The sequence below is a fragment of the Phyllostomus hastatus genome, unplaced genomic scaffold, assembly GCF_019186645.2.
Source record: "Phyllostomus hastatus isolate PE091 unplaced genomic scaffold, TTU_PhHast_1.1 phas_contig_86, whole genome shotgun sequence".
Classification (NCBI taxonomy): Eukaryota; Metazoa; Chordata; class Mammalia; order Chiroptera; family Phyllostomidae; genus Phyllostomus; species Phyllostomus hastatus.
Window position 1 is genome coordinate 62337407 of NW_025333977.1, and position 24500 is coordinate 62361906.

The window sequence follows — 24500 nt, forward strand, 5'->3', positions numbered from 1 at the left end:
ATACCGGTTAACAAACACAAAAGTCAGTATGACAGACACAGTAAAAGACCCTTAGTGAGTTTAAGATTAATGCAGTTAATTGTAGTGCCAATTTTATTTGTAAAACCCATTTCTCTAGAAATTAGAATATTGAGTCATGTACATACTTCATGAAGATACTAGATGTATCTTTTGGTAGTATTTGCAGTGTGAATTACAAAAATCTGCTGTATATCTAAACATGTAGATTGATGACTATATGGATTCTAAAAATGAATTTGCTACTTAAAACTCTTGTGATTGCTTGTGTTTTAGCAAAAGGTGCAGCGTTAAGTTAGACAAAGGAACTTCCAGGGAAGATGAAGGCATAGGTAGACAAGCTTTACCTCTTTGTGCAACCATAGAACAAATTACAACTAGATCTTAAAACAAGTAATGCTCAAGAACATCAGAAAATAAAATTGTATGGAAGTCTGACAACAAAGGATTTAAAGAAGCCACATTCATCCAGACAGGTAGGAGGGGTGGAGTATGGAGACAGTAGGGAAGCACGGAGAGGCTGTGGGAATAGTGGAATGGATGGGCCCACATTCACATTCAGGTGTGGTGGATAAAAATCAAGAGGGATACCTTGGGAGCAAGTGATCCCAGCCTCCGGACAAACTGCACAGTCCAGGGGTCCAGCACTGGGAAGATAAATCCCCATAACTTCTGGCTGTAAAAGCCAGAGGTGGGTGCGACAGAAGAAACTGCAGGTTTTTCAGGAGAGTCCATTTAAAGGGCCCACACAGACTCAGGATGTATGCAAACCCACCCACTCTGAGATTCACCATTAGGGTAACAGCTGGAAGGGTGCGAGTCACACATGGAGAGTGGGTGAAGTGACTGGAAATGGAGTGAGTGCTGGGAAAACCTCCAGAATTCAGGCAGTGGCATTGTCCCCTCTCTGAGCCCTCCCTCCATACAGAGCCACAAAGCAGTGAAATGGGTTGCCCTACTGTGGTGATTACCTAAGGCTCTGCCCCACATAATTTATAGGTGTCTTTTCTACAATATGCCACACTACTAAGACCGGGAGACAAAGCAGCTCTACCTAATACACAGAAATAAACATAGGGAGGATGTCAAATTGAGGAAAGAAATATGGGCCAACAGAACAGAACAAAACCCCAGAAAAAGAGCTGAGGGTTGTTCAACATGTGGCCCAGGGTGGCTATGAGTGCAACTCAATACAAAATCATAAATTTACTTAAAACCTTTTTTCTGCTCATCAGTTTGCGTTAGTGTTTGTGTACTTAATGTATGGCCCGAAATGACTCTTCTCCCAGTATGGCCCAGAAATGCCAAAACGTTGGACACCCCTGAACAAAACAGATGGAGTTAAACCACTGGTTATCAGGATGCTCAAAGAACTCATTGAGTACAGCAATAACATAAAGGAAGAAGTGAAGGTTACACTAAGTGAAATAAAGAAAAATCTATTGGGAGCCATCAGTGGAGGGGAGGAAGCCGGATTCAAATCAATGATTTGGAACATAAGGAAGAAATAAGCATTCAACCAGAACAGTAAGAAGAAAAAAGAATTTTTAAAAAAGGGATAGTATAAGGAGCCTTTGGGACATCTCCAAAGGTACAAACATCTGAATCATAGGGATGCCAGAAGGAGAAGAGAAAGAGCAAGAAATTGGGAACTTATTTGAAAAAATAATGCAAGAAAACTTCCCTAAGTTACAAAGGAAAGAGACATACATGTCCAGGAACTGCAGCGTGTCCCAAAGAAGTTGGACTCAAAGAGGGCCAACCAAGGTACATCATAATTAAAACACCAAAGGTTAAAAGAATCTTAGAAGCAACAAGAGAAAAGCAGATAGTTACCTACAAAAGAGTTCCCATGACTGTCGGGTGATTTCTCAAAAGGAACTTTGCAGGTTAGAAGGGACTGGCAAGAAGTATTCAAAGTCATGAAAGGCAAGGATCTACATCCTAGATTACTCTATCCAGCAAAGCTATCATTTAGAATGGTAGGGCAGATAAAGTGCTTCCCAGACAAGGTAAAGCTAACAGAGTTCAACACCACCAAGCCATTATTACATGAAATGTTAGAGACTTATTTAAGAAAAAGATCAAAACTATGAATGTTGAAAGGGTAACAAATTCACAAGCATCAAAAACCAAATCTAAAAAAACAAACTAAGCAAACAAGCAGAACAGTAACACAACCATAGATATAGAGATCATTTGGAGAGTTATTAGTTGGGAAGGGGAATGGGGAGGATAGGAGGATAGGTACAGGGATTAAGAAGCATAATTTGTAGGTACAAACTAGACATGGGGATGTTAAGAACAGTGTAAGAAATGGAGAAACCAAAGAACTTACAGGCATGACCCATATGGATATTAACTAAGTGGGCTATTGCTACAGTGGGGTACCAGGCACAGGGAAGCAAAAGGGAAAACATTGAGACAGCTGTAACAACATAATCAATCAAATGTATTCTTTTTTTAAAGTGGAAGGAAAAAAGTTAGACAAGGAGTAGAGCTGAAGAAGCATTTGTGAACAAAGGAAATCAGAAAGATTAAAAACAGATAGCCATTGATATGGAGAAAGATTGCAACTTGATTGTTTTATGTTACTGATACACTGAGTAGTAAAGAAATTATTGTTGTATCAATAAGCAAGGAGATGTTAGATATCCCCCAGGAGATGAGTATTCAAGACTGTAATGTGAGTTCCAAAATAACAATCTTCATTGTGTATGCTAGTGAGTTTTAGATAACAATTAGCAGACATAAATCTCCAATTCTAATGCCGATTTTTTGAAATAGGAAATTAAGGTGTTATAGAGAATTTATAAATTATAAAGAACTACCTGATGATATGACATTCATTATGACATAACCATATGTTATGACATTCATTGTATTTCCATTAACTGACAAATTGTGAAACATGTATACTGGATTTTAGCACTGATTAAATTTGTTTTAAACATTATTGAAAAACAGTGGGGTACTGTGTATAATTACTGTGAACAACTAAAATGTTTAGGCAGTTTATAGAAAAAGTACAAGGATATTACAGTAATAGCTTTGAAATTGACTCCCTATGATATACTTAGTAATGGATATCTTTGGAAAAAGAATGACAACTTTGTAAATGTGCAACTACATTTTATAAAAATAAATTTTAAAGAATTAAAAAATATATTTTGAAATATTTGTTCAATTAAAATTCTTTAATATCCTCATTAATAAGGTAGATACATTCTGTGGTATTGCTGTTCTTTACAACTTGGATGTAACTATTGTGCGAGCAGGTTTCAATAAAAGTCTGTATCATATTTATGTATGTGACAAAGATAACATGCTTGTTGTAAATAACTGAATATTCAGGGGTGTATTTTAAAAAAGGCAAATATTCTCCTCTACCCCATTTAATATCACCACTGTCGGTAATTATAACATACAATGTGTGTTGATTACTTCATACATACTGCAATTGTATTAGTAGTTTTTCCTCTCAAGTGAGACAATATACTGTAATTTAAAAAAATTTTAGCACTATTATAGAAATCTCTTCTGATTCATACCTTTAGATCAGTTAAAGTCTCCATAATATGGATGTGTCATAAATTTTGTACCATTCCCTTAGTTGAACATTCATAGTATTTCCTATATAGTATTAAAACGAACTCACCTTTACATATCTTTACATTGGTTGTTTTGTTCTGTAGGATGTCATAAAAATAGAATTTGCTAGATTAAAAATAATGCATATTATTACAATTGGATACATGAGCATGGTAAGAAAAAATTCAGAGGAAAAGGACATAAAAACAATGTTTTCATTTACATTGTTTTACATTTCCTTCTATGCTTAAACAGAAAAGTTTGCAGTCTGTCATCTAATATATAGAATAAGCACCTTGGCAGAAATGAGACCTAAGGATCCCACCCTATCCTGTATGTTTGTGGAGTTCTTTCAATTGCAGTTGAGGCTGTTGGGCAGGTTTGGGTCAAATTGTACTTTGCTCCATTGTTGAGAAACTGTTTCAATAAAAACTTATTTTCTACCAAAAAATGATTAAGATAATCATTAGTTAATGTGTGATTAGGTATACCAGCGATTATCTTGATATCCAATATTCAATAAAACTCTTGATTTACCATGGGCATTGAAATGAGGCATGTTCTTATTTCTTATAGGCATTTAAATTATCAGCCCCATTCCTCAATTGATTTTAATCTGGAAATTGACTTTTTGTAGATTACATAGACTATTAGATTTTCAAAGAATATATAGACCACAGAACTGTTTCTTATGAAATAAGACTTTCAGAAGATGAAACTATTTGGCTGGTAACTGACTAGTGTCATGAGTGCTTAAGGCGTTGCTTAACAATGTGCACCCTTCCCTCTGTATTGGGACAATGGATCATTACTAGAAATAAAAGGATTTTAAAATTTTCTCTGATATGTCCTCATTGGCTAGTGCAATTATCAGGCATACGATAGGGAGCCTGATAGTACTCAATAGTACTAGTTGATTAATATTATTTTAACCAAGAACTTGGAGACATGGAATTTTAAATGATCTAACCTTTAAATGAGAGCTAATAAGCACTCACTCTAAATAATATGCATATAAACTAGTTAAAATTATGCAACATAGTGGAGAGGTAATTAGATGAAAAGTCATGACATACATATGAAATGTATCCTATTGTAAGTCAGTCCTATTCTACAGGGCTAGGTTAGTTAGTCTGATCCCAGGAGCATCTTTTTAACCATGACATACATTTCAGGTATATGATGGAATGTAATTCATACAGGAAAACAAAAAGGAACTGTTATGAGACCCAGAAGCACATAGTCAATTGGTTTACATTTAATAAACATTATAAGACTCTTTAGGAAAAATGAAGACAGGTCTCTGAGTTTGGAAATATTTAACTGGAAGTTTAAGTATTGCCTGATTTGTTAAGGTGTTTTCTACAATTCTGATTCCAGGACACAGAAAAGTTAATTACTATGTAACATTACTAAAAGGCAAGGCCATTTTCAACTTCTACTTTTTTTTTTTGCACCCAGTGGCAAATAAGAGCATAGCAAATCTTTCGAAACCCAATAAAACTTGAGATGCAAATTAGGCCCATCTTTGATAACTGGTATTTCTAAAAATAGAAAATTAAAAGCACTGATTAAGCTTATTTAAATACTACCTATATAATATTTGGAGAAAAGGGCTATTTGTGTCTATAACGTGACTCTGACAACAGAATACATGCTTTTATATGGGCATTAGGATGAATAATCCTAGAGATATCACAAAGATAAAAATTAATGAAATTCTATTCATCTTTTGGAATTATGAAATGTTAGATTCACTCAAAAAACAAAGTGTGCTTTCAAAAACTTCTGAAACAAATTCTCTTTGAAATTTATTTCTAAATGTCACAGACAAAACTTGAAAAGCTATACATTTATACTAACACATGCATGAGCAAAAAAAAAAAAAAAAAAGAAAAAGCACAGGAGTACAAAAATGAACATAGTAAAATTTTAATGAATACAGTATTCTGGATACAAGTGGAATACCACTAGGTAATTTACCTCAGAAGTCTATGATAGTATGGATTCTGATAAACCAAGGTTTAAGATAGCCACTTCACTATTCACATTTTAATCAGTGCTGACCAGAAGCTAAAGCAAATAATTTTAGGCTAAGACTTTTAATGAAATTATAGAACAAATCTACTATTTAATGAAGGTGATATGTACTTATTTAAAGGCAATTGGGGCAGGTCAATCCACGGAGAGCCCTTACAAAGACTAAGCACCAAATGAATTTTTGTGGCTTTCATTTTGGGCCACCTTAAATTTTATTTTGTTTAAATGTGTTTTTCATTAACACACACAAATGCTTTCGGGCAAAAATTTTAACATGGAACTTTCTGCTTAGAGATCTTGTCAATTGTTACTTACAATAGTTTCTAAGAAATGAATACTTCAGAACAATCCCAGCCAATACTTAATTTGTTACAATTCTAAGATGTAAAACATTTTCTTTAAAGTTTTCTGGTCCCTGAAAAGTCAGTAGAACCAAATGCATTAACTGTAAGTAGTTATTTGTTTAGAAAAGCAAGTCTTAACCAAAGATAATAATGAATAAAAATAACTATTTAGGCTCTCATACATAATCTTTCCAAATCTCCACCCTGTAAGAAATGATTACAATGTCCTTCAGGCTTGCTATATGCCCCATAGAAACAAAATAAACCAACAAGGAATTTAATATTTCAACTACCTAGGAACTATTTACTAAAGTGAAATTCTGGAAGACATACTACTATACTTTGAAAAAACACTACTAACAGATAAGCATGTATTGAAGAAGGCAGTTTATAAATGAAACATTACAAACCTTACGTTTATGCATACAACTTATAAAATAGAAAATGCTATTCTTCCAAATAGTATAGCATCACACTAACACTATATAGTTAAGATTAAAAGCTTCTTTACACACATCCACTACACCTCACAGGAGTATATACCTTAGATATTCTCTTTGTTATCTAACATATGCCAACCATGGTTTCACAGACTTGTACGTTTGAGCAGGCTAAAACAATCATTCTGCTTTATCTATTTAACTATAAGACAAAGTTAACCAGTTGCAGGAAACAAAAAGTGTTATAATCAAGTAAAGAAACACATTAAACCACCACAACAGGATGAAAAATGCTTTTAAGGACCTGATATAATCCTAACAAGAGGATGGATTATGCCCCTAGATATTATAGAATATGTGGGAATAGTTTGGAGCCTGGTGAAATACATTAAGATATACAGACCTAAATAATCATTAAATCCTAGCAATGTAAAGGTGAATTACTGATGTTTTTCCAGTGAAACGTCATCTCGTTTACAGTTTAGGATTACTCAATGCTGTTCTGCCATTACAGGTTTGCTATCAGTGCAAATTAATATCTAAACAATAGTGAACCACATGGAATTTTGAAAAATTACAATGACTACAAATCTAAACTTATTTTTGTATTCTGAAAATAATGCTATAAAACTCAATTATTTTCCCAGCTTCTCAAGACTTTCTACCATCACAGATGATTCAAATTAAACATGGTTTCCTACCAATTCTTTAGTAGAGGAAGTAAAAGCAAAGTACATGCTGGTCTTCTCAGTTACGTGCTTTATTAATGACAGCACTATTTTAGGCATTTATTGTGCTATTTTAACATAACTGAACATGAGAAAAACTGGTAGTTTAAATTTTGACTTTTTTTTTGGTGGCAGACTTATTTTAAAATTAAAGCAAACTAAGAAACCACCGTCTCCCCAAATCCACATCAAATCTAAAATCAGGTAGACACTTGGACAACCTGCTAGGAACTTAAGTCTGTAAAAGAAATTTAGACATGGAAAACTGTTACTGAAAAATATAAAGTCTAACCTTGTTCTTATTCACTTTAGTTTTTTTATTAAATTAAGATTTGTGATAAAATAACCTTAAAGATAACTCCAGTTGTTACATAGGGCATCGTTTGTCAGTGCTTTCTAGTAGAAATATATTTTGTAAGTATATTAACTTGAATGTTTTCAAAGAACTTTTTTTTTTTTTAAAGCTCTACTCCATGTTAAAGCTGTTAGTTTTTTAAAAAATATACTTTGGGTCTCTGATAACCTTAAATAGTGAGGCTTAGACAGAGATCATTTCCTGAACATGGTTGACCTCTAACAGAACTGATTAGTTTCTCATCCAAACAGTTTTGTAGGATACTGCCACATCTCCCCTACAAAAAATCTTACCAGTATTTTTAGATGATGGTTTACTATCCATTAAAAACCTTGTACCACCAGAGGCAAAGCACATAAAAGTGAAAGTAAACTTGCTTCTAGTTTGCTTATCCTAAATAAACTCTTATGAAACCATGTGGAAAAATTAATGTATAGAAAGTAACTTCCTTATTTTCCGACCTGTCAGCCAAAAAATTACTAATTTTCTGTAAAAACAGAAAACTATCATAAAATGTCTACCTGTTTAAATTAAAATGACCATCCTGAAGTCTTTTAACATGAAGACATTAAAAAAAGCTTACAAACTCAAGATGATATTGAAATGAAAGTTGTAGTTCAAAAATTTGTGTTCATAGTAAGACTAAAATCATGCCACTGCAAAGCTCCCTATGGCTTTTGGCACTGACATGAAAAGATTTTAGTCTTTTGGTCACTTGAAGCTGCTACTAAATATAACAGTAAGTCCTTAAAATGGGGGAAAAGGATAGTTAAGGTAACTACATCATATACAAGTAAAGCACAGTTTGAAATAAACAGTCATTTTCAGCTAGGGATCTGAATATACAACAACAGTTGTCCACCATCCCTTCCATTTTGAGGAGGATCTTCTAATCAGAAATAATTCCTTTAAGTTACTGTGAGTAGTGTTGCCTGTCAGCAGCTTCAATTTCCTAGGCTAGTCTTAAATCCAAGTAATTAAGTAATCTCAGAAGGAATAATCATATATGACAATAAGGTAAAACAGCAGGGTACCTCTTCCATGCACAAACATTTTAGGAGAAAAACCTTCAATTTTAAGGATAACCAACCATCAGGTTTAAGGTATTCTAGCACACTCTAAACCCTAAGTTTTGCTTTACACCATTGGTGACTAAAATTAACAGTGACTATAATGGCGATTTTTTTTTGCCTGCAACTATATACACATTGACAAACTATTCTGCATCACATGATTTCAAATGAAATAAATATAAAAATTAACCATACAATTAACACATAACCTTAATACTCCACATTATTTATCTTGATCACAATGGTGGTAACCTCCTGGTCAACAATCTTGTGAGTTGAGGAGCTGATTCTCATTCTCATATCCATCGGGTAGATATGCTCTCCTCAGCTGGTCTGACTTAGGTATGGAGCCTCCGTTCTTCACATGGCGAGACAGGAAAGCACGGACGGCTGGGTGATCAGCCTTCTCAAGTGGGATGTTGGCTTCCAGGCACATTTTCACAAAGTCCTGGATAACACTGACTTTCTCTGTTTGGGCAGTACTGTTGCACTGAAGGGATGCAGTTAGAGGCCTTTGCTTCTTTCTCACATTCTGCTCTTCAAATTCTGCCTTCCTCTTGGTATGAGTCTTTGACTTGAGGTGGTCACTAATAGCAGACTTGCGAACATGATTCAGAACCACATTGCAAGAAGTGCAGAAGAGTTTTCCTCCATCTTCATGCAGCTCACCTCCAAATTCAGTGACTCGATCCAGAGGAGTCACATACAAAGCAGTCTTAGAACGGTTTCGAGCAGGTGGTGCTGTCACTACAAACCTTTCCATTCTGACTTTGAATAAGGTTCTTTCAAGATAAGAGAAAATATAAATGTTATAACAACAGTTGATTTGGGAAGCAATTAACAATAAAAAGTATAAACATTTTTAAGATTAAAGATTTCAGAAAACTAAATTTAAATTAATAGACCATGTGTCCATTACTAGTAACAACCTCATGGAGCCCTTGATTTTGATGACATTCAAATAAATTGAAACTATTAAAAAAGAACTGCAACTATCTCAGATGCCACTATCTTTTAGGAACATCTAATTAGGTTAAATTTAGGGTATTATATTAATTTCATCCAATTTTGATGTGTATTTAAGTTTAAAAGAACTGCTTTTCCTTTACAGTTCTGAGGCAACTCATTTTAGGAATACAACTATAGGTAATTGTAAACAAAGCTTGTTCAAACAGGTGTGTAACTAAACTGGCATAATTCTTTATGAAGATAAAATATAAATTTCCAAAACAGCTCAGAGAAAAAAGTAAAAAAAGAAAAAAGAAGACAACACAATCAACATCAGAAACATCATTAAATTTTCAAGTCAAAATAGAGTTCAGAGTAAATAATTTTTTAATGTTAATATACCTCGACTAACTTTTCAAAGGTGATTAAGACATATACAAAGTGCTTTTTTCCTAACACCTTTTCTCCTTTTTTCATTAAAACTAATACTTACATTTGTTAATATTTATTTCATTAATAATTAGAGAGTTAGAACAAAACTAAGAACTTATTAACATAGTACCTAATGTATGTACATAGTACCTAATGTAATGTATGTAATGTATGTACATACATTATGTACATAGTACATAATGGATGTTCAAGTACAATTTGTTGATTAAATAAGTAAAAGATGATCCCAATTTTTCCAAATATTTAACTCAGAAGCAACTTAATAATTTCAGAATTTATCCCAATAACCAATTTTTATGATCACTGCCAAAAAATCATGGGTGCTGGTAACTTAAGATACTGAACATTAAATGTCCTTGGTGGTGACCATTTGTTCCCTGGGGCCCTAGATATAAAAAATTAAAATGAATTTGAACTTGGCCAGTGTGGCTCAGTGGTTGGAGCCACACTGTAATCAAAAGGTTGTCAGTTTGATTCCTGGTCAGGGCACATGCCTAGGTTGTGGGTTTAATCCCCAGTTGGGGCATGTGCAGGAGACAACTGGTTGATGTTTACCACATGGGTGTTTCTGTCTGTCTCTCGAATGAAAATGAAATAAACCTTAAAAAAATGACATCCATAGAATTCAAGATGGAACTCTGTTCTGTATAAATACAATAGAGACAAATTCTTAAGTGTGTTCTGAAGAATTATGCTTTATAAGTCTCATCAGAAACAATGGTATTAACCTATACCACTGAATTCAGAGGTGGGGAACATGAAATCTCCCTCAAAAGAACTGTAATTTGCTAATGTATTAGACACCTATGGACACAAACTCAAGAGTACTTAATATTTCACAGAAAATCTTAAAGTATGATAAAACTTAGGTTTTAATAGGTTTAATTCTATTTTTGCCAATTAAAAATCTGTTTAATGTTCGACTTTCCTGTGGCAAAAACTGTCTTTGGCTATAGGGTTTCAATGGCAGATAATGCAGATGTTTCTGCACTAACTAGTTAGCGATTAACCATTATGCATTGGTATTTTAAGCTAATGGTATTTTATGTAAAATGGTATTTTACATTCCTATAGCAAATCAGCAAAACATTAAATATTTGTGTCCAGTAATGCCTAAATCTCTGAAAAGTCTTCTGTCCTTAGTTGAATTTCAAATTTTAAAAAATGTTCGTTATTCTCTGAAGCATAAAATGCTCAATCACTTGTAATGATGTGAAAGGCCTATCGCAATGTCTTGTAACTTCAAGTTTGTTTGTGTTACTGCAGAGGCAAACGCCCACCCAGTAGAGGAAGTTCGAGTTCACAGACCTGAAGAACAAAAGTGTTTTCAAAAAGAGGTAAAGATATTTTAAACGCGGAAGTTAAAAGGAGCATCAATTAGCCAACAAAAGAGAAGCAGCGAATCACTTACTAGAGCAAAATAACACTTACTAGAGCAAAATAAAAGTCATTAGAAGTTTTCAAGTTTTGAATGTTTACCGGATTGGTTTCCAGTTTTTTCTTTCGTCTTGATATTTAGTAGTAAAGGGTCTCCAGCGCAAAACCAGAGAAGCCCGAAATCCTGGCACTTTCACTTTGTTCAAACCGGAGGCTCTTTCAAATCAGTTTTTCAACAAGTGGTGGTGAGGAAATAGTTTCTGGGCTTGCACCCTGTTTTCCCGGCGATGCTGGGAAGTCATGCCTTTACTGTAAAACACGGCAACAAATGGAAAGAAAAAAAAACGTGGGTAAGGTAAGAAGAGTGGATGAAAATGTTAACATCAACAACTGCCACTTTACAGGTGTCTTTAAAACCTCTCCCCTTAGGAAGCTCTACACAAATCCGGATCCCAACATTTACCCCAATACTCCTCCACCCACTCCCTTCACAGTTGTCCGTCCCGCTTTTGCACCTCCTCCCGCGCCCCAGGGTTCTGGAGAAGAGAAAGGCGAGCGCGGGACCTTTTCACAGTCTTGACTCCCTCCTCCCGCGCAAACCCTGGCACGCCGGCAACCCACCGCCCCTGTCCTCCTAACTGGTTAGGGCCGAGTCCCAGTTGCCTGCCGTGGGCCCCGCAACTCGACAGCAGAGTTGACGGCCGTCTCAGGGGAGGAGGCGGTTTGTGCCTGACGGAGGCGGCCGCTGACAGGCTTCCAGTCTCCTCCCTCTTCCTCCCGCCGACGACGCCCGGGATCCGCCCCCGGCTCTCGCTTCGGGAGGAAGGCCCCGGGCCCAAAGCCTGCACCAACGGCCGGGCCCACCCTCAGCTTCCCAAGCTTCTCGTTACCGTAGGATCCGGGAGGCCGGTAAAGGAAGTGGACGAAGTCCGGTTGGAAAGGAAACGAAGAAGAGGAGGAAAAGGAACAAGGGGGTAAGAGGAAAGGAAGACTCGTCGCCGCTGCCGCCGCCGCCGCCGTTGCTCGGTCGAGCTCCGCGGCGGCCGCCGTGTCCCCCACCGCGCCCCGTTCTCCTGCGCCGCCTGTGGCAAAGCTCGTAGGCGGCCCCCAGCAACCGCCGAGCAGCAGTGACCAATGGGCAGCGGGTTTATCAAACAGGCGGCTAATTTGACCAATAGTAGTGGAAAGGCGGGCATGTGTATGATTGGCGGCTGTGTTTCTTCAATGAAAACTGGGGGCGTGGGTGGGCGGAGCCGGAAGTAGAGCTAGACGGGAGGCCCCTGTCGGCCAGGGGCTGAAGGAAGGGGGAGGGGACTAGAGGAGGTTAGCTGAGGCAGCGGGAGCGGCGGCGCAGGGGCTGGTACGCGCTGGGCGGTGAGAGCCTCATGGCGGAGGAAGAGAGCGACCAAGAGGCCGAACGCCTCGGAGAAGAGCTCGTGGCCATTGTGGAGTCCCCGCCAGGCCCTGTGGGGCTTAGAGTTGCAGGCGGCGGCACTGGCGGCACTGGCGGCAGCAGCTGCGGTGGCGGCGTCGTGGGGATCAGCAGTCGGGATTACTGCCGACGCTTCTGTCAGGTGAGGCGCCTGTCGGCCGCTCGGACTTGTCACTCGGGTTCTGGGCCTCCCTGCGTCTTCTGGCCTTCTCGTCCTCGAATCCGGGCTGTGTTCGGCGCTCACCGTACCAGCTCAACAAGGAGAGTAAGGGTGAAGCTCCCTCTTCTACATATCTAGCTTGGAGTGGGGGGCGGGAGAGGGACGAGGATGACCCGCGGATTTAGGGTTGCTGAGAAAGTAGAGTTTGCCGGGGTTAGAGGGGCTAGAGAAGGAGGAGCAGCTGGCAGGAAGACTCTGTAATACTGACAAGCCTCTCTTTCCCCAAACCGACCCCTTTCTGCCCGAGGGTCCCGCCTTCTTGTGTTTCCCACCCTGTTCCTTCCTACTTCATTGGGATAGTCTGGCAACATTTCCTGTCTTCTCTTCTCCGCCCCTTGCCCCCTTTAGTCTCCCCTTTTTCGGAGATCGGAGACCTGCCGTCTCTCTACTGCTCGCTCTCCTGTCATAGCCACCCCTCCCCCTCTGGTAGGGTCTCCTGTCATCCCCTCTGGAGACTGCACTGGGCCAGTTCTGTTGGTTTAGGCGCTGACCCACGGTGATTTAGTTACTTTTTTAGTAGGTAGGGTTAGCACAGTGTGATTGTCATCTTTTCTTACCCCTTTCCTCGACGCACTCACTCTTTTTTCTAATTAACCGATAATAGAGTAAGTTTCTTTAAGCTATTGCTCCCGTTATATCACTATGCCCTCCCCCCCCGCTCTTTAAATTATAATGCATTTATTTAGTCTATAAAATACAATGTCTGAACAGTAAGAACCAATTGTTTGCTTGGTCGACCGTCACTACAGTTTGTTGTAGGTTGAAGTGTTTGACCATCATCAAACATTATAGCACCAAAATACTTGTTTAGGGGTAAAAGTTGTGTAGTCTACGTTTACATCTACATATATTTATAGTTTAAACATTTTGTTCTCATTCACAATAGTCTTGTTTTGCGAACTGTTTTGGAAAAAAGTTTTACTGTTTTTTTCACCCCGTTCCTTTGTTTCAAAAATTTTGTTTATTATCTCGCATGTGTATAGGGGTTTAAGTCATGGTTCCACCACTTCCTAGTTGTTACCTTGGACAACTTACTTAACCTCTCTGTGCCTTAGTATCTTCTTCTATCAAATGGGGATAGTAATTAAATGAATAAATATGTAAAGGGTTTGGATTCTTTACATATTATGTAAAGTTAGGTCTTTCATCCGGTAACAAGTCGGAAATAAAGTTAACAGAAGTGAGCATCATATTTGCTGAAATTTGATTTTATGCCATCCCATGCATTGAAAGGAAGATGATGGAGTTGAAATTTTCAGATAAAATTTTAATACTTTAAATTATCTTTTGATTTGTATTTCATTCCTCCTTCACCACCATAGATAAGTTGGCTTGAAGGTGGGAATTGTTTTGGTATAAAGGTTGTGTTGTTTTTGTTTGACATTGCTTATTATTTATTTATGTATTTATTGAGAGGTGAAGGGAGAGAGAAAGAGAAGGAGGGAAACATCATTTGTGAGAGAAACATGGATAGGTGCCTCTTGCTCAGGCCCCACCAGGGATGGAACCAGCAACCCAGGCATTTGCCCTAACCGGGAATCTAACCAGAAACCTTTCTCTTCACAGTACCACTCCTAACCAACACAGCCACACCACTTCAGGGCCGCATTGCCCTCTATTTAGCGACTTTCTTGAAAATGTTTTTTGTTTGTCTGTGTGTGTGTGTATGTATGTATGTATTTATTTATTTATTTATTTATTCATGCATTTATTTATTTATTTATTTTTGGTGTTGGCTTTCACTGGGTTTAGAGGTTCAGTGACTTTACAGTACTTCTTTTTATAACTATGTTTTACATCTAGAAAACATGTTGTCTGTAGACTTTGTATCTACAGGAATCCTAAACTTCTGAAAAGCAGATTATAATAGATTTTTAAAAATACGTATATTCATAGGTTGGAAGTCTCTTTTTATCCTGTGTTTTGCTCTTGTTATCATTAACGAGCAACTTGATTTTGGCTACCTTGAACTTTAATTTACTTGATCAGATAACCCTTAATTGCTGAAATTGCATTGAAATTTTACTTGAGGGCCACAATGTTTTTGGAGAATGTTTAACTATGCTTATTATATTTCTTCAAATCAGTTTTAAGAACAGATGAATAAATTTTGCCTGTGAAATATAGTCTCTGAACAGTGACAGTAAATTAAGAACATATGAAGTTGACTTTATTTTTTAAACCCCACTACCACCTAAATATTAGAAGGGAAAAGAAAACCTAAACAGGAAGATCTTAACGAACTTTTATTTTTACATTGCTAAATTATGAGTTAAGTTATATTGACATACTTTTATGTTACCAACTTTTACCTGAAACCTCATTACATATTTTATAATATTCTTTTTATTTATTTATTTATTTATTTATTTATTTATTTATTTATTTTTAGAGAGGGAAGGGAGGGAGATAGAGAGAGAAACATCAATGTGCGGTCGCTGGGGGTTATGGCCTGCAACCCAGGCATGTACCCTGGCTGGGAATCGAACCTATTTTATAATATTCTTGATTAGCAATAGATCTGTTTTTAGGGCTCTTGTCTTGGTTCCATCCTACAGGTGAGCTTTGTCAAGTACTTTTGTACTAAAACTTTTAAGATGGATCCCTGGCTGGTGTGGCTTAGTGGATTGAGCGCAGGCCTGTGAACTAAACTAAAAGAGGTCTGTTCAATTCTCAGTGAGGCCATATGCCTGGCTTGGGGGCCAGGTGCCCAGTTGGGGGTGTGCTGGAGGGAACCAACAGATGTTTTTCTCACACATGGTTGTTTCTCTCCCTCTCTTTCTTCCTTCGTCCCTTCTTTCTCTAAAAAATAAATAAAACATGCAAAAAAGAGATAATTCTAATAGTCATTACAAAAAACCTTTAAAATAGAATAAAAGATTACCTGTATTATGTTGAATTTTATCAATTGATTAATATAATTCTAACAGTATAATAGTTACATTTTATTTGCCAGTGAGGGAAGAATGGATTATGTAATCTAATTCCCCAAATTTTGTTTTTAAACATTTGGTTACCTAATATTTACTAAAGGTAAAGTAACATTAGCACTCATTAATAAATGACTTAATTGTCCGTAATCCATAAAATAGATAATATGCACTTGGGTGGGTGATAGTTAGCTAAATATGACTTATACACACAATCTTGTGGCACTGAAAAGAGAGGGTCCAATTTATTTTCCTTCTTTTAGAGAGAAATCTGAATACAAATTTCTTGGCAGTTAGTTTGATGGGTGAAGGGAGAGAGGAAGGAACACATCAAGTGAGGTACTTGTGTCTTTTACCATAAGGAAAAGTAAACAGAAGACAATAGATAAGTAATAAATTATGCATGCATTCAGTGCATTTAAGGATATACTTCTTTATTTGAGAAACAATAGCAGTATTTGTAAAATCTCAAACTAAGGGAGTAGTCCCTTAGGCTTCACCCGATTTTTTGTGATGATGGGTTTGGGACATTTTAAGTGTTGATTTCCAAATACATGGTATAATGTTGACTAACTGCCCCTATCACATCCTCCCTTGGCTCTTGCTAGTAGACTCTCAACAAATTCTTAAACTTGACTGAATTGACTGCCAACTGATATTTAATTTACTGTGAGGATGAAAGGAAGGGGAAATAACTTTTATTTAGGGCCTACTAACTCTAAAGGCCTTCAGATAGCTCCTGTTACACAAGTTTCATAGTTGAAGTTGAGGCCTGAACAAGTTAACTTGTCTTCAGTTCTGGTAGGTAGATCAGCTGGAATTTGGACCCAGATTTACATTTATATTGAAAGGCAGATTAAAATTATGAATAAATTCTCAAATAACTATGAAATTAATTGTTTTTGGTAAGTTGTGCAAAGGGGAAAAATAGTTACTGGAAGTACTCAGGGAATCATGGATGACATAATTTTAAAGTACTCTTTTATTAGGCCAAAGTGTAAAAAATATTTGAAGAAACAGTCTGATTATTATTTCTCTGATTTGTTACCTGTTGTGAACATTTCTTCCATTCCTGACGATTGTAATAATTCAACTTATTTTTTTGCTAGATATATTGAAATTTTTTATTGTAAATTGATTGTAAAGGAAGCAAGTTAAGGTACTTTCTTAGTTCAATGCTAGAATGACTATAGTGAATGATAATTATTTCTGGAAACACTTTGATATGTTGATTAAAAGACTTTAAATTTGTTTCTTACTAAAATGGGGTTAATAGTCATCCCATGAGGACATCATAAGTATAAAATGAGTGTGAAGTGTTCAGTACTATACCTTGCACATAGATAGGCTTAAATAGATAGAGGCTATTAATATTTCTCATGTGAACTCCTTTGAAAGTTTAAGAGGGACCTTAGAGATAATCTAATCTGCAGGTCACTTCTAGTTGTATCCCCCTACAAACTTTAGAGGAAATTTAGCAATGTTACAATTCTAAAATTCTGTTACTCAACTAGAAAAGCTAAATGCCCATGATAAAGCACCAAATGATTTTCAACAACAGCTACATTTTCTTAGAGATTTTGTTTCCTGCAGGGGATTATCGGCACCGCCTGGAGTTATTTTTGATTGTCTTAGTTGGATGGGTTGCTACTGGGATCTAGTGGGTAGAGGCCAGGGATGTTGTTGAACATCCTATAATATGCAGGTAAGCCCCAACAAAAAAGAATTACCTGGTCCAAAATATCAATAATGCCAAAGTTGAGAAACTTGCTCTACTCTTGGTTTGGAACTTCTTTATTTGAGAAACAATAGCAGCATTTATAAAATCTCAAAGGTACTTTATATCTGTATCAGGTACTTTATATCTGTAACACATAAATAAGTAGAAAAAGAGTACTTTATGATCCTCAAATAAATTTTAACAACTACTGTGTACCAGGCACTTTAATAGTTGCCTAACAATCTAACAGAAAAAAAGGGTTTGCCTTATAATTTGTAAAATACATGCTGATGTCTCTTTCTTCAGAGAAATTAAAGTTTTAATTGTTTTAGAAAAACACAATTCTTATCTCTCAGTCTTGGTAATTTACATAATTATAGTTCTTTGAGTAGTTTCTTAGGGTATAATGATATTTTTTTAACAATTCTTTCTATTAATTGGTATTATTAAAAATTTTACTTCTAATTTTGGTAAGTGTTTTATGTATACTTCGTTTAAAAAGTCATACAAGACTTATGTATTAAGAATTGCATTTTGCTGCTAATAGAGACCTGGCTTGAACATGACTTTTTACTTGTGTGAAAAGTCTTGAATAGATAATATGGGGGTATGGTAGTTTTATCATTATTGTACTATCATTTGCTCTTTTTTATCAGTTATCCTCATATTCTTATCTCAAGTTTGCCTTGTGATCCAAATTAGTTGCCAGAGTTCCAGCTATCACATCTAATTTCCAAGTAGCAGATCAGAGTTTTTTCAGGGGTAAGCCAAAAACATCTTGTCATAAATCTTACTCAGTAACTACCACTTCCATCTTGTTAGTTATCCCATCTGAAAAGAATGTTTGAGATTTTTTTTAGTATTTTTTCCCTGATAAAAACATGTCTATGCTTCTGTGCATAAGGAAGGAAGAAAACAAGAATGGAAATTGTAGAGGTAACCACTCCCCCAGCCCCTCCACAGTTTATAACAAAAAAAAATAGCAATTCATATTCTGTCTCTTCCCTTCCAGGTATATTCCCCAAAGGCAATCACTTGCAAATGTTAAGCTTTTATGATATTTACCTCTATGGTTATAAATAATTCTTTTCTTAGTTGTAGATATGATTAATTAGCCTGCTTGATGGAGGGAGAGGTGGATACTGCCTTACCATCTTACTCTTCAGCATGTACACTTTGTTTTGCCCCATCTTCTCTGCGCCCCCTTTCCTTCCCTCTAACCGTGCCCTATTATGAGTTCATTTTCTCCAGAGAATTAGTTTCCACTGATCTAATAGGGAAGGGGATCTAGAGGAGATGTTCAACTGATCTTTCTGTTTTTAATTCTACTTTTTCCTCCACTTTTGGAGGAGTGTGGTGTTTCAACTTCCTGAGATTCAGCATAAATCAGCTTGTTTCTGAACTCACTCCCTCCTTTCTAAATAATAGCTATCTAAATGTTGTCTGTCATCTCTCCTTTTTCATTGTTTTTCTCCTTATGAGTTTAGGTCCTTTACAACAAAAATATTTTTACTATTAATGGCATTTTTGAGTAAGAACAGAAGTAAATTTGTGTTCAATCTGCCACATTTAACTAGTAGGAGAAAAACTTTTAAATGAAGTTCACTGCTTTTAAGTTTTTTAATGATACTGTCATTTTGCAGTTATGCCAAACAGAAGTCAGTCACCAGTTGTACTATTATCGCTGGCAATGATTCTTTTTGATTTTCTGCCAAAATATGCTGAACCTTAACAATAACAAACAAAAGTAAAAAAGAGAAATTGAAGGTGAATTTTAGGCAGCTGTGGTAAAATATGTATCTGATGAGGTATTTGAAAAAATAAAATATGATCAGTAAAATATGGTCAGTTGATATGCCATTTAATATATTAATATGTAATGGAAAGGATATTAAATAGGTCATTTACAATCTAAAGTAATTTACTTAACTGAAATTAATTTTAGTTATGTTGTAAATCAGTTATAGTGGTACCTAGTCTAAATTGGAGAGTATTTTTAATTTTTGTAATTTCTTGTGAATGTAACATAAGAACCTTCTGTTTTCATATAATATATATTACATTGATTTCTCGGCTCCCTATTTCTTTGACAGGTCAGTTCATCATTTTAGCAGTACACTCTGTTCAGTATGGATCTACTCTCTAGGAAGAGACCCAATCAGTGTCATCTGGTTAGAGCCGTGGTTGGAACACTGGTGGCAAACTAAATATGAGAGGAGGTCAATCTGTATAATGTGATACATAAGATTCTAAAGTTCATTACATTAACACTCCATATCAAACACTCAGTACTTTCCTCTCTCTAAAGCAGTGGTGAAAATGAGCAGTGGAAAAAGGTGTCATTGATGTTAGGGTTGAAGTTTTTCACTTATGTGAGGCATTGTGCATACAGTAGTAAGAAAACAGGCATTGTCCTTGTTTTTGTATACAGTTATAACTTTGATAAGTCCTATAGAGAAAAAGAGTGTATAATACAGTAGTCTCCCTTATCTGCAGGGGATACTTTCCAAGACTCCCCAAATGCCTGAAACCATTAATGGTACCAACCCCTGTATATACCATGTTTTTCTTTTATATATGTACCTCTGATAAAGTTTTAATTTATAAATTAGGCACAGTAAGAGAGTAACAATAATAACAATAAAATAGAATAATTATAACAATATACTATAATAAAATTTATGTGGTCTCTCTCAAACTATTCTTATTGTACTGTACTCACCCTTCTTGTGATGATGTGTGATGGTACAATGCCTGTGTGATTAGATGGAGTGAGGTAGATACACTGCACAAAGGTATGGTCCACATCCCAGGTGGGACGGTGCAGGACTATGCAAGATTTTATCATGTTACTTAGAGTGGCATGCAATTTAAAACTTATGGGTTATTTTTTGAATTTTCCATTTAATATTTTTGGATGTTTCCACAGATGACTGTAGGTAACTGAAACCCCAGAAAGTGAGATTGTGGATAGGGTAGGGGGTGGGGATTACTGTAATAGAAAATGGATGCTTGTAAGAGGCTTGCTTATTTTTGGATTCTTGGGCAAGTTGAACTCTGCTATAACATTTTTTATTTAGTTTGAATATGTTGAAATTTAAGATAATTTTCCTTATCCAAAGAGAGATAAAGAAAGCTGGATTTGCAGAATCCAGAGTTCAGAAGTGAGGTCTGGTCATCAAAACCTGTGTGGATGGTATTTGAAGCCATGTTTGTGAATGAGTTTACATAGAGACATATATAGAGTGGGAAAAGAGGAGTCCCTAGAAGTGAAGCTTCAGGAACTCCACAGTTAAATGGTCTTCATTTAGTCTCCAAATGAAGTCTGAAAAGGTTTAGAGGTTAAAGAAAGCCAAGGAACTGTGGTATTGACAGAAGACATGGGAAGGAAATATTTCAGGATGGAGTAAAGGATTGCTGGTGTCAAAAACCATTGAGATTGATCCATTGAGATACATGGTGGCCTTTGATGACTTTAGGTAGTCTTCTAGTTTGAAGACTGGGAGGCAAAGAAATAGAGACAATAAATAAAGATAACTTATAAAAGAGAAGGAAAAATATGGGTGGGAGCTGGAGAGGTTGTGGATTGTATGTGAGGATTTAAAACAAAATTGGTGAGAATTTGACATGGTTAAAATCTGATGAAATGGAATGATTCATTTGAAAGGAAGAGGTAAATCTACAAAAGGAAGAAGGGATGATGTATAAAATAAGATTCTGTAAAGGGAAGGAAGGACAAGATACAAATGGAGGGGTTGCTTTATATAGGAGCTTTGGGGTAGGAGGAAGGTTCATCTGTTGAGAGTACGTGGGGGTAGTTAGAGATTCAAGGTGAACGGAGTTCTAAAATGGTAACTTCATAGACAGGTAGATTGAATTAACCTACAGAATCATTTTAGTGTGCTGAGTATGAATGTAGAGTGACCACTAGTCTGTCCTTTTGTTCAGCAGTGTTCATCTGTATAGGAGAAGGCATGGAGAATATGAGTAATAGTCATTTAGGGTTGAGCACACACCATATACTGCAACTGACCAGTTAATGAACTTTGAGAAAGAAGGGGACAGGCTCATTTTCTGGTTCCATTTGTCATAAAACAGTACCATACTGAGAAGTGAAAGGAGAGAAGATAGAAAAGGGAAAGAAGTGATTCTATGAGTAGATATTAATAGGCAGTTGCACAACATTGAGTACTGTGAAAAAATCTGTATGTGGTTATATGTAATGTCCCAATAAATCATGTACGTAGTGTATTAATAGATATTTCATAACTGGAGTTTACTAAAATTAACCAGTATATGTTTGGGTTACTCCAAAGTGGAAGTGCTCTAAATACTAACACTGTTGCTAATAATTCAGTATGTGTGTGTTATGTTTTTAATATCTGGAAAATTATTTTATTGGAATGCTCTATATATGTATATAACTCATATTTTGACTGTTTTCCATGTTATTAGGTATTTTGATAGGTCTTTTACCTGTTTTATCTCATTTAATTCACTACCCTACAGGATATGTGCCATTGTTCTCTTTTTATAGATCAGGAAACTAAGAGAGATTAAATGGCTTGACTAAGTAAGTGTAGCTAGCATGTGATACATACCAGTCTGGCCAGTCTGACTGTCAGGAGCCCATGTGCTTAGCTATTCCAATATACACACATACTATTTTTTATCTAGGAATATGCATTTGGTATCTATTATAACATTTGTGCATATCTTTCGATATATGTACTAAAGCAGTTATTGACTGAGTAGAAGTGATTTAAAAGACTCAAGGCAGCGGGAACTAAAGTTGTTCATGAGTGTAAAGAGAGAAAACAATCAGACTCAAAGCTATTGGAAGTTCCATATAGGAAGTGACTCTCAAACCTTTTATTTTTTCAAATCCACCTTAATGGGATATACTTCTCTCAGAAGCAGTGGCTCACTATAGTGGTTATTCTTAAAATGCAAGAACTATGATAATTGCAAACCAGTAGCAGTTATTTATGTTGTGTTCTTGAAGAAGGGTATGGAATATAGTTTAGTTATCTTAAATGATTCAGTTTCAGAATACCAATCTTTCCATAGTACTTAATTTTAACCTGAATGTTTGGAAGCCTTACTAATCCAGAGTACAGTGGATGTACATTTTTAGACTTTATTATCTGTTTTTTCACCATGCTTTGGAAAATTTGCCAATGATTTCTCAGGTTATGGACCTCATTAGTAAAGTCTCAAATTTATGTTCCATGCTCATGAAGGTATGGTGAAATGAATATCTAATTTTCAGCTGGTGGCGGTAAAAATCACCACAACTTTTTTGGACCATAATTCATCAAAGTATATTAGAAATGTTAAAAATAATTTGTACCTTTTGATTTAGTAATTTTCCTTATAGCATTAAGGTTGCATTAATTTCTGAGGAAATAAAAGTTTGAACATAAAGCTATACATCATAGCATTAATTATAATTAATGAAAGGAATGAATTGAAAATGAAGAGCAACCAGAAGATCTAAAATAGTTTAAAACTTCTCTTCCCTTATGAACAAAAATGTTACTCAGTCTTAAAAATGTTTTCAATGACTATAATGACCTAGGAATATATAATATGATAAAAATTAGGTGGGAAAATTTGTTTGTAGCAGGATTACATGCTTTGAATGTAGGCTGGTCCATTCCCACTATACTCGTGTGGATTTTAGGGGAGGAAAGTACTATACTATAAAGAAAAATTAAGTGAGCTATTTCTCCAGAAACAGGATTTCTTTCTTTTAAAATTTTATTTAAATTGTTGTTGCAGTACAATTTTCTATCTTTTACTCCCATCCCAACCCATCCACCCAGCCCTTCCCTTCTCCCTCCCATTTCCACCAGCCCCTAGTTTTTACCCATGTGTCCTTTATACTTCTTCCTGTAAACCCTTCCCCTTTTCCCCTGAAATTCCCCTGAAATTCCCTCTCCTCTCCCCTCTGAACTCTGTCAGTCTGTTCTTTATTTCAGTGTCTTTGGTTATATTTTACTTGTTTCTTTGTTTTGTTGTTTAGGTTCCTGTTAAAGGTGAGATCATATGGTATTTGTCTTTCACTGCATGGCTTATTTCACTTAGCATAATACTTTCCAGTTGCATCCATGCTGTTGCAAAGGGTAGGAGCTCCTTCTTTCTTTCTTTCTGCTGCATAGAATTCCATTGTGTAAATGTACCATAGTTTTTTGATCCATTCATTTACTGGTGGGCATCTAGGTTGCTTCCAAGACCAGGCTATTGTAAATTGTGCTGCTATGAACATTGGGGTGCATAGGTTCTTTTGGATTGGTGTTTTAGTGTTCTTAGGATATAGTTCCAGCAGTGGAATTGTTGGGTCAAAAGGCAGATCCATTTTTAGTTTTCTGAGAAAATTCCATACTGTTTTCCATAGTGGTTGTACCAGTCTGCAATCCCACCAACAGTGTACTAGGGTCCCCTTTGTACCACAACCTCTCCAACACTTGTTGTTTGTTGCTTTGTTTTTGATGGCCATTCTGACTGATGTAAAGTGGTATCTCATTGTGGTTTTAATTTGCATCTCTCTGATAGCTAGTGATATTGAGCATCTTTTCTTTTCATGTGTTTCTGGATTCTCTGTATGTCCTCCTTGGAGAAGTGTCTGTTCAAGTCCTTTGCCCATTTTTTAATTGGGTTACTTGTCTTCTTAGAGTGGAGTTGTGTAAGTCTTTGTATATTTTGGAGATTAAACCTTTGTCTGAGGTATCATTCGCAAATGTTTTCTTGTACAGTTAGTTCTCTTTTTATTTTAATACTGTTTTCTTTAGCTGTGTAGAAGCTTTTTATTTTGATGAGATCCCATTT

The 24500-nt window shown here is 36.1% G+C and overlaps 2 protein-coding genes across 6 annotated transcripts in view; one reads left to right on the forward strand and one right to left on the reverse strand.

The window, feature by feature from the left end:
• Window positions 1-5525: 5525 nt before the first annotated feature.
• CGGBP1 (CGG triplet repeat binding protein 1) overlaps window positions 5526-24500 on the reverse strand; it is an 88425-nt gene continuing 69450 nt past the window's right edge. The window contains exons 1-3 of one of the 5 annotated variants that reach the window (XM_045850779.1): window positions 12258-12452; window positions 11470-11676; window positions 5526-9371 (exon numbers count right to left, since the gene is read on the reverse strand). In XM_045850779.1, coding sequence (XP_045706735.1) covers window positions 8849-9352 — 504 coding nt within the window. In that variant the 5' untranslated portion in view covers window positions 9353-9371; window positions 11470-11676; window positions 12258-12452 and the 3' untranslated portion in view covers window positions 5526-8848. Of the gene's footprint in view, window positions 9372-11421; window positions 11677-11931; window positions 12209-12257; window positions 12453-24500 lie in introns of those variants that run through there. The other 4 variants (XM_045850778.1, XM_045850783.1, XM_045850780.1 and 1 more) reach the window with 4 other exon arrangements.
• The window catches only part of ZNF654 (zinc finger protein 654), a 76824-nt gene continuing 64952 nt past the window's right edge, over window positions 12629-24500 (forward strand). The window contains exon 1 of the mRNA XM_045850772.1: window positions 12629-12941. Within this exon, the coding sequence (XP_045706728.1) occupies window positions 12753-12941 (189 nt within the window). The 5' untranslated portion in view covers window positions 12629-12752. The remainder of the gene's footprint in view (window positions 12942-24500) is intronic.